Source organism: Cololabis saira, chromosome 21 (genome assembly GCF_033807715.1).
Source record: "Cololabis saira isolate AMF1-May2022 chromosome 21, fColSai1.1, whole genome shotgun sequence".
Classification (NCBI taxonomy): Eukaryota; Metazoa; Chordata; class Actinopteri; order Beloniformes; family Belonidae; genus Cololabis; species Cololabis saira.
The window spans coordinates 34,598,126-34,614,340 of NC_084607.1; the positions used below are offsets into that span (position 1 = coordinate 34,598,126).

The 16,215-nt window shown below is 44.4% G+C and overlaps 1 protein-coding gene across 1 annotated transcript; it reads right to left on the bottom strand.

Moving 5' to 3' along the window:
• Positions 1–1,024: 1,024 nt before the first annotated feature.
• atp5mc1 (ATP synthase membrane subunit c locus 1) lies at positions 1,025–10,422 on the bottom strand. Its single transcript, XM_061710909.1, has 5 exons — positions 10,309–10,422; positions 8,022–8,072; positions 7,659–7,739; positions 4,735–4,913; positions 1,025–1,389 (listed from the first exon to the last, which is right to left on the bottom strand). Exons 2-5 carry the CDS (start codon positions 8,061–8,063, stop codon positions 1,275–1,277), a joined length of 417 nt encoding a protein of 138 aa, XP_061566893.1. The 5' UTR covers positions 8,064–8,072; positions 10,309–10,422; the 3' UTR covers positions 1,025–1,274.
• Between the last annotated feature and the right edge of the window lie 5,793 nt (positions 10,423–16,215).

The window sequence follows — 16,215 nt, forward strand, 5'->3', positions numbered from 1 at the left end:
AGCCCTGGATGACAAGCTGGTGACGATGATTAATTAGAATCAGGTGTGTTATAGCAGGGAAACATCTAAAACATGCAGGACACCGGCCCTCGAGGACCAGGATTGGTGACCCCTGGTCCAGACGCTTGACTCCTGGACCGTTTCAAGTCCCAGAACACAGAGTCCTGACTCGTGTACGTGGTGGTGCAGGCGTCACGTCTGGCCCAGGAGAAGCTGCTCGGGGAGCAGGATAAACCACATTAGTGGATTAAGGTAGAATTGATATTATTGGTGTAAAGTGGGATGAATTAGTTACCATTTAATTAACAGGCTGTACTTCAAGAGACCTGTGAACTGAACTACAAAAACTAGTACATTTAACACATGACCAAAAACTTCTCTATATTTGTGAGCGATGAGTTCAAAACAGGAGTCGGCAAACTGCGGCTCTTTAGCGCCGCCCTAGTGGCTCCTGGAGCTTTTTCAAAAATGTTTGACCTCTTTTCCTTTTTCCTTCCTTATCTCGACATTTCGACTTTTTTCTCGAGATTGTACTTCAACATTAATCTCGACATTTCAACTTTTTTCTCAACATTTCGACTTTTTTCTCAAAATTTCGTCTTTTTTCTCGAGATTGTACTTCAACATTAATCTCGACATTTTCTTGAAATTTCGACTTTTTTCCCAACATTTCAACTTTTTTCTCGATATTTCAACTTTTTTCTCGAAATGCATAATGAAAACAAAAATCTTCCTCCAGTTCTAACTAATATAAATACATGCAGCATGTGTTGCCTTCATTCTAAGGCTGATACAAGACTTTTCATTTTTTGCGGCTCCAGACATTTGTTTTTTGCGTTTTTTGTTCAATATGGCTCTAAAACATTTTGGGTTGCCTGGTTCAAAACAATGTCCCATCACTTTAAATTTCCATTAGGTTTCTAAATGTGAATAAGTTGCTCAGTTCTCGTCATGGAGCGGTTCTACAAGGTACACTTTCTCTCTTTCAAACCATGCCGACATTCAGCAACCAAACCCAAGCCCGTTTTAGTCATCCCAAATCTTTATTCTGGACAGATTTCAACAATGTGATGTTTTACAGAAAACTTGAAAACGACTAAATCAGTGTGGGAACATAAAAACGTGGGACTGGAGGTCAGAACCTCTGATGGAAAACACTCATCGACTGGAATGGACCGGCGGCCTTTTCAGAGTTCCCGTTCCAGAACGGGCAGCTGCTTCCAGAACTCGGGGGAGACGGGGGGCCACGGGGATGGAGTGGGAACGCCTGGGGCTCACATGGCGAACAGGATGAGGAAGGCCACCATGAGGCAGAACAGCCCCATGGCCTCAGACAGAGCGAAGCCCAGGATGGCGTAGGAGAAGAGCTGCTGCTTCAGGGAGGGGTTCCTGTGGGGGGACAGAGGGACAGTCATCAATAGGAGTGTAACAATATATCGTGCCACAAAACTTCGCAATACAAAAATGTCACGATACGTGTCGTGGAGGTGACAAACTGTATCGCGATATTGGGTTATTAATATTAATCTATTGTGTTGACTAGTAACGCGCATCCGACCGCGCCTCGACCCACGGACCAAAATCTTCCTCCACTCAGAAGAAACTAGTCCCGTTTTGGTCCCGATCACGGGACTCTTGCAGGTTTTGAGCTCTGAACTTTTACTGATGTAAGGCTGGTGTAGAGTTAAGCCTTACCTTATTAAATTAAACCTTTTTGGGGTGGTGAGTAGGATAAACACGGGGACAACTTCTGCTGAGTTCCAGTGTACTTTAATGTCCCTCAACAGTGTAGGATTTTAGAACATCAACACAGCAGCTAGTGCCGTACTGTGGCGTATCACTCCGCCCAATCTAAAACAGACTAATCACTACAGATAAACTGACTAGTGTCATTATAGTCCCTGATTTACATCAGAATATAAAGAATAGATTTATCAAATAATCAACCCTGAATTACCAAAATAACTTTAACAAAAATAAATCTCCTCTTACACTTATAAGGTGAGAATGAATCAATCTTTTTTATGATGTAAAATTGTATGTATTTATTTACTTTTATTTATTTATTTATTTAATTTTAGTTGTTAAATTTCTGGAAAAGAAAAAAGTCAAATCATACATGAGAGAAACTATTCAGTTTGTGGGTAAATATTTGTATAATATTTGAATAATCCTTCTCATTTCACCAGCGCACACATTTAAAATACTCGACGAGACGACTTCACACTACATTACCCACAATGCAGTGCACACACTAGCATAGCAACGGACACCAGCTCCATGGCAACGGTGGCCCGAGCCTGGTGCATCTTTACATGACCAGTGAAGAGAGAGACGATGCAGACGCAGCGTCAGCGAGACGTAACATGATGATCCTTATCATTATTTGCGGGAATTTTACACATCGTCTCCGAAAGAGTCCGACGGTAAAAATCTAACCTTTCTGTGCAAATGATGTCCACCTGCGCTGAGAAAACTAGTCAGAGCGTCTGCCTCGTCAACTTCACATTAAAAACGTCATGTGGAGTTAAAGCATCCGTCCAGTGTGAGAAAATATCTGCAAGTCCTTGATAATTAGGGCTGAACGATTAATTGCATTTGCGATAATATCGCGATGTGATAAAACGAGATTTTCAAACCGCAAAGGCTCCGATTTGACCAGTCACGTGATCTGGTCATGTGATCTGGTCACGTTGCCGGCAGGGAAAAAAAGTCAACAGTGCGGCGTGTCCGCCTGTAACCTACTGTATCTATCATGGCCTCAGCGTTAGGGCTCGGCCAGGCAGGGCTTTATAAATATATGGGCTTTATAAATGTATTAAATATATGAACGCGGAGTCGGCGTGGCGAGGAGCTGCGCGCGGCGCCGAGCACGAGCCGGGCGGACCGTCGCGCTGTGAAGCCTGATTTATGGTTCCGCGTTGAATCGACGCAGAGCTTACGCCGTAGGTTACGCGGCGATGCGCGCCGTACGCGGCGCGTACCGCGTACCATACGGCGTAGGCTCTGCGTTGATGTAACGCTGAACCATAAATCAGCCTTAAAACAGCTGCAGCCCTTTCAGCTCATCAGGAGAAGTTATAGAGCGGCTGCGAGTTGTTTATCATTGCTGGTTCGTTTTGTTAACTCTGTGAGCTTTATTGGTTTGTTTGTTAGTTTGCTGGTGGTTTTTTTTCTCTCTGTGATTTTTTAGTTATTTATGAAGAAGTTCTGAGTTCCCTGTGAGCAGTAGGCTACTCGAGTTGAGGGGGGATGAAATAAAAAACGGTCAAAAAATCATCCCCCCCTGAAAAAATTGCCATCCCTCCTTTCCATCCCTTATGTCATTTCATCAATGAATGTGGTTTTACTGCTATTTCAACATTTAGTCAGCACCAGAAAAATAACACCAGAAAAATAACTTATTTGACAATTTTCACCTGTTTCAAGTAAAGTTTCACTTGAAATAAGTAGAAAAAGATTTATCTTCTCATTACAAGCAAAAAAATCTTGTTCCACTGCCAGATTTTTCTACTTATTTCAAGTGAAAATCTACTTGAAACAGGTGAAAATTGTTGTTTTTTCCAGTGATGAGTCTTGTTTTAAGTGTAATGAGATTTTTTTTTACTAAAATGAGACATTTTAACTAGAAATAGGACAAATATTCTTAACATTTTGAGTTTTTGCAGTGATCCATTTTACTTATCCTGTGAAGGACAGAGTCATATTGATAAGTTCAGAAAACTGTTTTTTATTGTTGTGTTTTGATGTATTTGATGTAAGCCCAGTGGATATTTAAAGCTTACAGAAGGCTGCATTTAACTGCTGCTATGTCATTCCTGCAGTATTTCTGCAGGTCAGTGCTATCAGCACAATTATCTGTCCCCATATGATACAATCCACCATCCTCCCTGATTTTTTTTTTTTTACAACTCGAGTACTGCCTGTGAGGAAGGTTCTTTGTTCCCTGTGGGAGTTTTTCTGTGTTTTTCTATTAAACTACGCCTCATTTTGGCTAAAGTTTAACCCGGTTTGGTGTCGTGCGATTGGGTTCAGAGAGAACGACCCATGTGTAGACGTGTTAAAGAGGTAAAGCCACAGATTTGTTTTCTTTATTGTTGTAATCTGTGCTTTAAATAAATCTGGTATTGTTTATTATAAAACAGACTGATTTATTGCTTGTGTAGTTGAAAAATACATGAGAACAGGACCTTGAAAAAAATAATCACATATTAAATCGCAATCGCAATATTGAGGAAAAAAATCGCAATTAGATTATTTTCAAAAATCGTTCAGCCCTATTTATAATCAAACAAAGTGATCAGGAAAGAGCAAGAAGACCCAACAGCCCCAAACGACCCCAGAAATGAACTGAATTTGAAATAGTTCAAAGTGAAAACGGTGAACTATGAATGTGAACTGTTCATTTTTAAATGGCCGGGGTCAGCTGAAGGAGCTGCAGCCACAGCTAACTCTGATCCAGATATGGTGGGCATGTTCCCGCTGGCTTCCCAGGCATCATGAGCGCACGCAGGCTTACTACTAGCGTCACCAGTTACCATCCAGCTGACGTTTAAATGAGCCTCTTCCAGACCTGAGACTTGTTTCTTTGGCCAAGAAGTCTCCATGATAGATGTTTGGGCCAGTTTGTGTACAGTTTACTTAGCTCTGCCTCTCCCCCTGATGGGAGTCCCGCTGGTCAAACCCAGACCACATTAAAGGAACCGGACCCTGGTACATATAAGTGGGCGTTACCTGGCGTAGCCGATGATGAGGCTGCCAAACACTGTTCCGATTCCAGCTCCTGAACCAGCCACTCCCACCGTGGCAGCGCCGGCGCCGATGAACTTGGCGGCGGTGTCGATGTCCCGGGAGACGGCGCTGGTCTGGAAGCAGCGGCTCAGAACCGCAGACTGGCTGACTGGCAGCAGAGCCTGAAGGAGAGGACGAGAGTGGACGTGAGGGGGGATCACAGAACTGAACATGTACCAAAGACCAGAAGATGTGGTCCCACCCACAACACCTCCGTCTATTTATAAAAACACTCACACCTACATCCAGCTATTGACAACAATCTAGGATTAAACTGGAGGTTCCCAGAAATCCAAGTTTACATGCGCGAGAACACAATCCATTATTGAGTGAGGTGACTACCTCCAAAGAAAAAATGGAAAAAAAAAAAATCTGTCGGATTAAAGCAACTATTCCACTTTCTGTTAGTGCATGTAAACGTACTGAGTGACCCGTACAGACTAATCCAAATTCAGCGACCATATTTTCTGCACTATAAGGCGCACCTAAAACCCTTTCATTTTCTAAAACCCAGCAGTGCTCCTTATAGTGCGGTGCGCCGTATATATGATCATTACGGTAATTTCTGTTGTCGTAGTCAGGGGGATTTTGGGTACTGTAGTCGGTGTCACCGAAGTAACGGCACTAAAAAACTGTAATTTATTACAGTCCCACATATAGTCTGGTCGAACTTTTACGAAGGGCAGGAATAGTCACGACGTTCAAGACGACAGCAGCTACGCTGACTCGCATCATGGCGACTTTGACAGTTTTGACTTACAGTACTTTTCTTCTTGATTTTTATTATTAGTTTTATTATTATTTTATTATTAGTTTCAAATAGTTTTAGCAGACAAAAAAAATGTTCATGATAATTTAAAATGTAAACCAACCAAAAAAGTGCAAGTGAGTGAACTGTAAAACCTGCAGAACTGTGAACAAAAACAGTGCACAGAATATCAAGCCACTAATATTGTTCACTCAAAATCTTAACAAGAATATTTGTCTTATTTCTAGTTAAAATGTCTTATTTTAGTAAAAAAAAAATCTCATTAGACTTAAAACAAGACTCATCACTGGAAAAAACATCAATTTTCACTTGTTTCAAGTAGATTTTCACTTAAAATAAGTAGAAAAATCTGCCAGTGGAACAAGATTGTTTTGCTTGTAATGAGAATATAAATCTTGTCCCACTGGCAGATTTTTCTACTTATTTCAAGTGAAAATTTACTTGAAACAGGTGAAAATTGTCAAATAAGTTATTTTTCTGCTGTTATTTTTCTGGTGATGACTCTAAATGTTTAAATAGCAGTAAAACCACATTCATTTTTATTTCGGGGAGGGGGGGGGGGTTTGATTTTGATGGACAGCTTTTAGCAGGCTTCAGAGCTTCTGGTGTCCAGGATCCCCCTCAGCTCCTTGTATCCTTGAATCCTTCTCCTCCTCTCCACTTTTAAAGAAAGATTAAAATATCTTCTTCTTCTTCGCGTTCTTTGTATTGCTTTCTGGCACACTCTCGACTCCCGGGACCTCCGTAAACTGATTTATGGTTCTGCGTTACACCAACGCAGAACCTACGCCGTATGGTACGCGGCGACGCGCACGTACGTTGCGCGTCGCCGCGTACCATACGGCGTAGGCTCTGCGTCGATTTAGCGCGGAACCATAAATCAGGCTTTACGAGTGAAACGTCTCACGAGGGGCAGTCGCGTTGCAACGCCACTATCGCAAGGAGAGAACAGAGTACTGTGAGCTCATGAGAAGTCCCGGTACGCCGTAAAAAGTCCCGGTACGCCAGAGGCTAAAAGAAAATGTGCTCCTATGGCCATGCAACTTGCCGCGGCATGTCATGCGCATGATCAATTAATGCAGACAGCGCGGTGCCAGGAAAGCGGGTTGTGATTGGTTGTCGTGCACTTTGCTGCAGCATGTTTTGCACGTGATCGAGAAAGTATACACACAGCTGTCCGGTTCTACGAGGGTGCATAAGCATTGCACCCTCGGTTTATGCGTTTGTATGCTCAGTTGAAAAGACGAAAAGAAAACTGACAAATGCGCGCGCGTCAGCCTGATTTATGGTTCCGCGTCAAATCGACGGCGTAGCCTACGGCGTAGGTTACGCGGCAACGCGTACCGTACGTTCGCGTCACCGCGTATCGTACGCCGTAGGCTCTGCGTTGGTGCAACGCAGAACCATAAATCAGCCTTCAGTGTCCTTCACTCATCTGCATCCAGCAGTTTCCTGCACCAGCAAGACGCTGCTCTCTGCTGCTCCGTTAACAAAGTAACCATGGATATTCAGAAGTTGTTCAAGCACAACCACGCCAGCAAGTTTATATTTATGGTTATATTTATTTTTGTTATTTATTTTTCTATGTTCTATTTTCTGTTGCTAGATTGTCTGATGGGTGAGGTAGCCCAGACTAAATGCAGCATTTTCTTTGTTCTGCAGTGATATTGCTGCAAAAATGCACTTGAAAGACACTTTAAATATTCTTGTTTTGCTAGTATCATTCCGCTTGAAATTATGGGAAAATGCATAATTTAGTGTTGAATAACGTGCCAGGCATGTGCACCCCCCTCTTATCTGAGATGCACCGTAGTCATCATTTTCTAGAACCGGCCCTGCTCCGCCCACACCACCGGGTTCTGGTGTCATGGTTCTGCTACTTTGATCCACACTTGAGTGACAACAGAAATCAAATCATACCCAGCAGAAAGGAAAAGAAAAACGCAGTGATGGAGCTCAGAGTTTCAGATGAGATGGAGGCAGTGGCAGGATCCGTGCAGATGGGGTGATAGGAAGCTAAACGGGTTTCTGAGCACGGTTCCAACCACATACGTGCTTCTCTAGGTGTGGGAGGGATGTTTGAGGCTGAAGGACTGACCTGCTGCTCCACTGAGGCCTCAGGTCTGTTGAAGAGGGAGGCCGAGACCGGCCGGGTGAGGATTCTGGACCCCCCACGCAGCTGCCAACAACACATTTCAGGAAGGTCAGACACTTAACTCCCGTGGTACCAAACTTTCAGGTCAAAGTCACTTTCAGCCAAGAAAAAAACAGCTTTAAAACATATAAACAAGGAATCAAACTGTGAGAAAAGCAGCCTTAGCACCACAAGATAAGACAGACGCTGATGATCATGCGTCCGTTGCCAAGGGAACCAGGCAACGGAGCCGGGCTCTACAGCACCGGGAGGACAAGGGCATGGATGCTGCAACAATCACAGACCAACAGTCGGAGGAGGACGTACCACAGCTGGAGAACAAGTGATGAACTTTGAGCAGGCGTACATGGCTGGAACCTGCACGGGAAGAAAAGAGGACTTTAGTTCGGTCTGCAAGAGCCGCCTCCCTCTGAGGGAGTAGGTTTTAGTGAAGGCTGCATGTCTCCAGGTCCCCAGGTGGGGGCGGGGGGGTCGGACAGGACACCAGAGACACGGGGATGGTTGTACCAGGACTCCGCTGCTAATCTCTCTCTCTCACGCATCAAGTTCAAAGCTATACTTCTGGCTACCAAACAATTATGCAAACGGCTCCTCAATACCTTCACTCCTTCATCCAGAGCTACTCTCCCTCTCCACAGCTCCTCTCAGCCAGTGAAAGACGCCTGGTTCTTCCACCACAACGTGGTGTGAAATCAGTATCAGGCTCTTCTCCTCCAATGTTCCCCGATGGTTGAACGACCTACCAAAATGTCAGATCTGCAAAGCTAAAGACTCAGCTCTAAGGAGCACTTCGGCATGCACTCACGACAAGATGGTGTCTTCTTAGACCTAGCTTTCTTATTTAAAAAAAAAACAGATATTCTAGCAGTGGCGTGGCAGCACGTGTGTCCAGCTGGAGTCTCATCAGTCTGACCGGCACTGATCCAGCTGGACCCTCATGTTATTTCATGCTGGGGTTGTTCTCTCAGATGTAAGTCGCTTTGGATAAAAGCGACTGCTAAATGACTGTAGTATAGTATAGGACCGAGACTCAGTGTTACCATGGTAACTCGTCAGGTCAGGCTGGACACCAGAGACACACGGTGCGTCCGAAATGCCATACTAAACAGTATATACTAAAAAGTATACTTTTGAGTAAATATCAGTAGTGTGCATTAATTTGGACGTACTATTAAGAGCGCACACGGCACTTCCTGCCGTTGGGAGGAAGTGACATGTCACAGCAGCAGTAGCAGCACCGCTAATTCCCGTTTATCCTGGCCGAAACAAGATGACATTACATAATATTATATACGAATATTATAATATTAATACTATATAATAATATTATTATACTTATGACGTATACGTATCACTTAGCAACCAAACGTCGCTGCATTGCATTGTGGGAAGTTTCTGCTTAGCTAATGTCCATTAATCCACACTAATACATTTCTACAGAATGAGTATGGATAGCATGTACTATTGTGTAGTTACTAATGTTTCAGACGCACTAAAACAGTGTTTCTCAATCCTGGTCCTCGTGGGCCTCTGTCCTGCATGTTTTAGATCTTACTCTGCTTCAGCACCCTGATACAAGTACCTGTGTCATTAACAGAGTTGTGCATGACAATGAAAAAGCTAATGAGACCATTAATTAGAATCAGGTGTGTTTGTGCAGGGAAACATCTAAAACATGCAGGGCACGGGCCCACGAGGACCAGGGTTGAGAAGCACTGCACTAAAAAATCTCACATACTCATTTTGCATACTCATTAGGGTGGAAGTGTGGGATTTCGGACGCAGCCTGAGACTCAGTGTTACCATGGTAACCCATCAGGTCGGACCGACCACCAGAGACACGGGGGTGGATGTACAGGACTGAGACTCCGGCGTTGCCATGGTTACCCGTCAGGTCGGACTGGACCCCCCTACACCTGTGTTATTCAGGTGGACCACTTATGAATGAACCCCGTCACGTCACGACCCCCGGCTTGAGGTCACTCGGGCCCGGGAGAGTGGCGGTCCCGGTGGACACCGGTGTTACGGGTCACCCCCCCGGGTCACCCGGGTCGCCTGGTCCAGGTCCCGGAGCTAAGCTAACGGCTAAGCTAACCGCCTGCAGACGTGAAGGTCACGAACGAGCGGCGCGACCACGCGCACGGTCACGCGCACGGTCACGGTACCAGAGCCGTGTACCGGTGTCGTGACAAAACGAGATATCCTGCCAGAATCTGATTTCTCCCCTGAAAATGGGTCTTTTTACCTGCTACAAATTGATTGAAGGCCAAATACAATTAATGGAAGGTTGTTTCTGCCTAAATATGATTTGATCTCATTCTTGAGCTTCATAATCTGAAAATCTGACGTTTTAGCGCTATCACTCAACGGGGCTGCTGTGATTTATGGTTCCGCGTTACACCAACGCAGACCCTACGGCATAGGGTCCGCCGTCGTTTTAACGCAGAACCATAAATCAGGCTGTAGTCCGCAGAGCCCCGGCCGCCCTGCGGAGGCCGCAGAGCATCCACCTCCCCCCGGCCCCGCCGGCTCCACCAGGCCGGTGCCGGGTCCAGCCCTCCCCCCGAGCAGAGCCAGAGCCGGACAGACCCACCTGATGATCAGTACCGCGGGTTGGAAGGCGTGCAGGATCTTCTCCTCTCAAGAGCTGGACCGGGACGTCGTCACCTTGTCATTTATTAGCACGGACGTCCTCAACGCTCATTGGCCACAGAGAACCACCTTCATCTGCCATTGGTCTGTTCCCTGCGTGACGCACTGCTGCTCAGCCAATCACATGTCGCGTTATTCAACTATGATGAACTCTGATTCTGTGATTGGTCGGAGCGTTTGCGACGGTGGGATGCGGAATACGGTGAGCTGTTTTTTATCCACCAACAAACTTTATCAACACGATATCGATAGCAAATCCCAATTAAATCAGAACAACCCAGCGATTTGGTTATTATTATTCAAGAGTATTTTGAATGTGAAAAGAAAAACATCAAAAGATCACATACCCAGTTGAGGAGACATCATAAAAACAATAATAACAGTACACAATCATATGCTGTGACAATGACCCTTCCAATAAAAAAAAATTATATATGTTAATAAGAGCTGTCATTTGTCTATTACCTATTTACCTATTTACTGTAGAGTGAGCGATAACAACCGAATCAAATTCCATGTCTTGTCTGACCTGACCTGGCCAAATAAACACGATTCTGATTCTGATTCTGATTCTAAAAGCGGCCCACAGCTGAAACATTAATGCAGCAGTCAGTCAGTCAGTCAGTCTGCTGCTCCGACCTGCAGTTTGTCTGTGTCTCTGCTTAATTCTATTAATGTTGGGATGATGACAGGGAAAGCTAGAGTTGGGTGACATGATGCAGAGGAGGAAGGTGGATATTCTGTGTTCAGGAGACCAGGAGCGCCTCCAAAACTGTTTCCTAGGGGGGGCCAGATGGGGCCACTTAAATTCTTGGGGTGGACACCAAAACTAAAAGCCATCCTTACAGGACTTTATTATACTGTTGTAGTATACAGGCTCAGAAATACTTTTTTTTTTTACTTTCTAACTTGTCTGCATATATTAATCGTTAATACCATGTTGTTAAAAACCTAAGGCATATATATATATATATATATATATATATATATATATATATATATATATATATATATATATATATATATATATATATATATATATATATATATATATATATATATATTTATATATATTTTTTTAATATATAATATAGATCATATATATTTATTTTATTTATATATATATTTTTTTTCTTTTATATATATATATATATATATATATATATATATATATATATATATATATATATATATATATATATATATATATATTATTATTATTTATTTTTTTTAGGCTCAGAAATACTTAAAGAAACGCAGACTGATATGGGGGCGGGGGCATGGCCTGGCATGAATCTTTCTGTGTGGCGATGGCATGTTCTCCTAGTGTTTGCGGGAATTTTCTCCAGGTACTTCCCGCCACAGTCCCAAAACACGTTATGTTCATTGAGGATTCTAAACTGTGTGTGTGTGTGTGTGTGAGAGCATGTACGGTTGATTGTCTTTATGCCACCCTGCAATGAACTGGCCACTGTCATGGGGTCTCGCTCCACCAGACCCCCATGACCCTGTAGAAGAATAAAACGGGTATTGATCATGGACATTAAATGGACAGGACCCCTGCGTCAGTTCTGAGAGATGATTCCTGAACCACTGGAGAGCAGAATCCTCCACACCAACATCCCTGAGTCTGCTCTAAGTAACTGATGGTGGACTGATTCAGACGCCTCAGAAAGATCCACAAATAGAACCACGCAGTGACATGTGTTTTCACAGCAATCTGTCATTGATTGACCTTCACTCACATTTGAAGATCAGACCAGCGTTTAATGCAGCATTCATGAGTCCAGAGATGCTTTTTAGAAAGAAGGCGATTCATGTGCAAATCAACTCACAGATTGAAGAAGATTTTAAGATTGAGTCTGTTTTTTTACACATCTTTCTTTGATACTCACAGGAATGTGATCCACAAATGCACAGGACGAGATTCACAAATGCACAGACCGATCCACAAATGCACAGAACAATTCACACATGCGTAGGACAAGATACACAAATGTATTTGATGCACACACAAATATAACCTGATTTACAAAAGTTTTTTTGACGTGACTCGATCCACAAATACATTTTTTTTTAACATGGAAGGATCTGCAACCAATCAGATATCTTTATTAAACCAACGCAGAGCCTACGCCGTTGCCGTGACGCCGTCGTGAACCCTTCGGACTTCTCCGTCACTCCATTTCTCCATGGTGCAATACCCCCCCAGAGTGCTAGTTGATACTTTGTTGAGCTTCTGGCTTTTCCGGTCACAGTGAATCAAAGAGATAAGGACAACTATTGTGCAAAAAACCAAAACAACCCCAAAAAAAATAATCACACACAAACAAAGAAAAGAGCGCTGAAAGTTCACGACTGCTTCACGAACCGGAACCGGAAATGCGTTGCTACCAAGCGAACCAATCACAGCCCTCTCGGTCTGCGTTGGGTCTGCGTCGCCTCCACGTGTAGTTCCATTTTTTGGGAGGTGCAGGTCAGGCTACTGTGTAGGCTACGGAGAGACTCCCGCGTAGCCGCGTACCCTACGGAGTAGGTTCAACGCAAAACCAGAATTCAGGCTTTAGTCCTGCCGATGCAGCAACAGATGATGAGAAACAGCGGAGATATTTCTGTATTTTCTCCTTTTGGTTGGACGACGTGTTACATGGGATTGTCCCGCTGATTCAGCTCAGAACCAGACGGACCGCAGCAGAGAGCTGGCCGTCATCCTTCTACCTGACGGGACGAGCAGCAGGCAGGTGGAGCAGCACGCGCATGTCGTCAAGAGATTAATTTACCGAAATATCTGGAGTAAAGTCGACTGATAACCGAGGAACCTCTGTATCCAGCTCAGACGTTTGATGATCGGTGGGTAAAACCCCCACCAGAACCATCACCGCTGCATCTTCCCACGAGCACGACTCTATCTGCACCGGGACTGTGTTGATCTGCCACCGCTGTTTTGACACGTTTGTCTCTGTGCAGCAGGATGTGAGGATAACAGCTGCTTGTTTCCGACCTCCACGTTTGGTAACTTGTGGTCAGCTGTTTTCTGACCGGGACCAGCGCCACTCGTTGCCACAGCGAGTACTGCAGGTCACATTCTGAACACCAAGTATATTCGCCCCAATCATTTGACGCATTGTTGTTATTGCTGTTTTGTTTATTTATCTTTACTCCACCAACTCCAAATATTGAATCACTTTTCTAAGCGAACAGGCGAACGCAGTTCAAACAGCAGGTGTATCCGCCCCTTTAATCTGATTGGTTTAGAGTAAGTCGTGGTTTATCCACTGCTCTGCGTCCCCCACGTGGGGTGCGCTCTTATGATTGGCTGAAACAAAGGAAGACATCTGATTGGTTGCAGATCCTTCCGTGTTAAAAAAAACGTATTTGTGGATCGAGTCACGTCAGGGGAGTCTCAAAAGTCACACACAAATCCAGCGCAGCTCACAGACAAAAAAACGTTTGTAAATCAGGTTATATTTGTGTATGCATCAAAAATACATTTGTGTATCTTGTCCTACGCACGTGTGAATTGTTCTGTGCATTTGTGGATCGGCGTGTCCATTTGTGAATTATGAGACTGTTGTAGCTCCATAGTTTAGATGTCCTTTTCATCATTACAACTTGCAGTTTTAAACGCTACTCACGCGATGTTACGGTTTAACTGGTGACCATGTTGTGATTCTTCTGCATACCACTAGAGGGAGCCCGCGTACCACACTGAGAATCACTGGTCTAGAGAAGACTGAATTGCTGTCTCAAGTCTACACCATAGACTGCAGAGTCTAGATTTGCATTGTTACTTTTAGTTTCTTCACTGTTAGTTTTCGCAATTTTTGGCTCACCTTCTTGTAAATCTTCTATCCCGGTACTTTCTACCGTCTACAAATGCAGAAATGTTCATATCCTTCATTACATTTATGAAGTGATTAGTCTCCTCCTGGTCTTGGTTTCTCCGTGTTTATAAGAACTTCCTGGACTCAAAAGACCAGGATTCCTTGCGAAAAGAACATGCGCAGAAAACAAATTCCTGTTCCTTTTGATGGGGAAATCCCGTTAGGCGTTTACATGACCCAATATTCAGTTAGAAAAGGAGTAACTCAGGGGTCATATTATGGTTTTTAAAAACCGGAATATGAGCAAATTCCGGTTATTCAAAGGGGTTATTGGTGTTTACATGCGCAACCGGGTTATTGCTAATATTCTGGTTAGAAAAGGATTATTGACTGCATGGAAACATAGTCAGAGATCTCAGAGAGGGAGTTGGTAACTTTGACCTGCTGTAAGAATCAAACCATCCAACGATCGGAGGATTGGCCCTGATGTGCCCTGAACTCAAGACCAATAAGTGCAGCTTGATGGTCTTAAAGGCAGAGATTTTTCAAACCTGGTGATAATCCACGCTAGTTTCCAGGAGGTTACTGATGATGATGTCATCCTCTGTACCGCTGCAGGAACCTGAGCTGTTCACATGTTGATCAGCACTTTCTCAAAGCAGTTGAGGACAACAGCTGTTCAAGCTGCTGGTCTGGAGTCATTGGCCGGGTTTCCCAGATCCGACCACTCTTAAGGATTGAAGAAGGCTCCTAAGAAGGTTTCAACTAAGAAGGGACCCTAAGACAGTGATTCTTAACCATAGGGCCGCGGCCCACACTTGGGCCGCGAGCGCCACCTAGTGGGCCGCAAAAAAAATTCAGTTTTGTACGTGTGGGCCGTTGGGGTCGCAGGACTGCATAGCAACTCCCCACCAAATGAGAAAAAGACCCTCAGCTAGCTGTACGTGTAATAGTAAGAGAAATGGTGTGTATTTACAGAGTAAATCCTTCATTTTGTACAGAGTATGTTTAGATCCGCCAGGATCAGGGATCGATTACTTGGGTCTGCGCCCAGAGCGAGCGAGCGCGGCGTGATCATTTATCCCGGCGCGTCTCCGCGGCCGCAGCCCCCCAGTCTCGCGCTCAGAAGGTGTGCCGATTTTTTCCAGTGGCCAGCCGCGGTACTGCAACAAAAAATCCCATGGGGCCCAGAAAGCTTTTTTCCCATAGACCGCAATAGTAAAAGAGAAGCCTCTAAAACTGTTCACAGGAACCTCCAGCTGTAATCACCGGCAATTACTAATCTTTGTATTCTATATTTTTAAGTCATGGACTTTATATCCGTCAAAAATGTTTTATAACGGCCAGAAAAGTCAAAGAAAAGTCTCTTTCTGGGCGTGACGTCACGGCCGTGTCGGTGCCATTGATGTGCCCCAGAGCATCATGGGAGGTGACTCAACTGCGCATGCTCTATGGGCCCGTGTACCAGGAAGTAAACCAGGAAGTCAGAAATTTTTTCGGCACATGCGCTGGCTGAGCAGAATGCATTGAAATGAATGGGCGGACATTTTTGTCACTGTATCCAGTTAATATTATAGATCCATGCGCGGCCGGGGAGGTTGGTGCCGCACGGGCGGCGGCTCCGTCGTTTACTGCTGAAGGATGGTAGATGTAGGTGCGTGGGCTGACGTGTCTGCTGGACTGGGCTGTTGTTCAAGCTTTTGCAAAAGCATCGGAAATTGACTCGGCTGCAGCGCGGTCAGAGCTGCGGGCTCAGGCCCGTCGCAGCTGATCAGGCTCGGATGAAACCTGACACGCGCAGTCCTGACAACTTATTAATGTAAATAACTTAAAGTAAAATCAAACTAAGTTTTGTTCCCACTCTATTTTAAAATATGCACACTTGTATGCTTGTGTGTGTGTGTGTGTGTGTGTGTGTGTGTGTGTGTGTGTGTCTGTTGTTGTAAGGCGGCGCTCCGTGTGTGTAGACGGCGCTTTTCCACACGGCGCGCTGTGTGTGTGTTTCAAATACAGAAACACACAAA

Bases quoted from the DNA above. Each gene is read 5' to 3' on its own strand.
- atp5mc1 (XM_061710909.1), bottom strand. From the start codon at position 8,063: ATGTACGCCTGCTCAAAGTTCATCACTTGTTCTCCAGCTGTG. The intron at 7,740-8,021 runs GTACGTCCTCCT...TGTTGTTGGCAG, and splicing joins TCACTTGTTCTCCAGCTGTG to CTGCGTGGGGGGTCCAGAAT. The intron at 1,390-4,734 runs GTAACGCCCACT...GTCCCCCCACAG, and splicing joins CTCATCATCGGCTACGCCAG to GAACCCCTCCCTGAAGCAGC.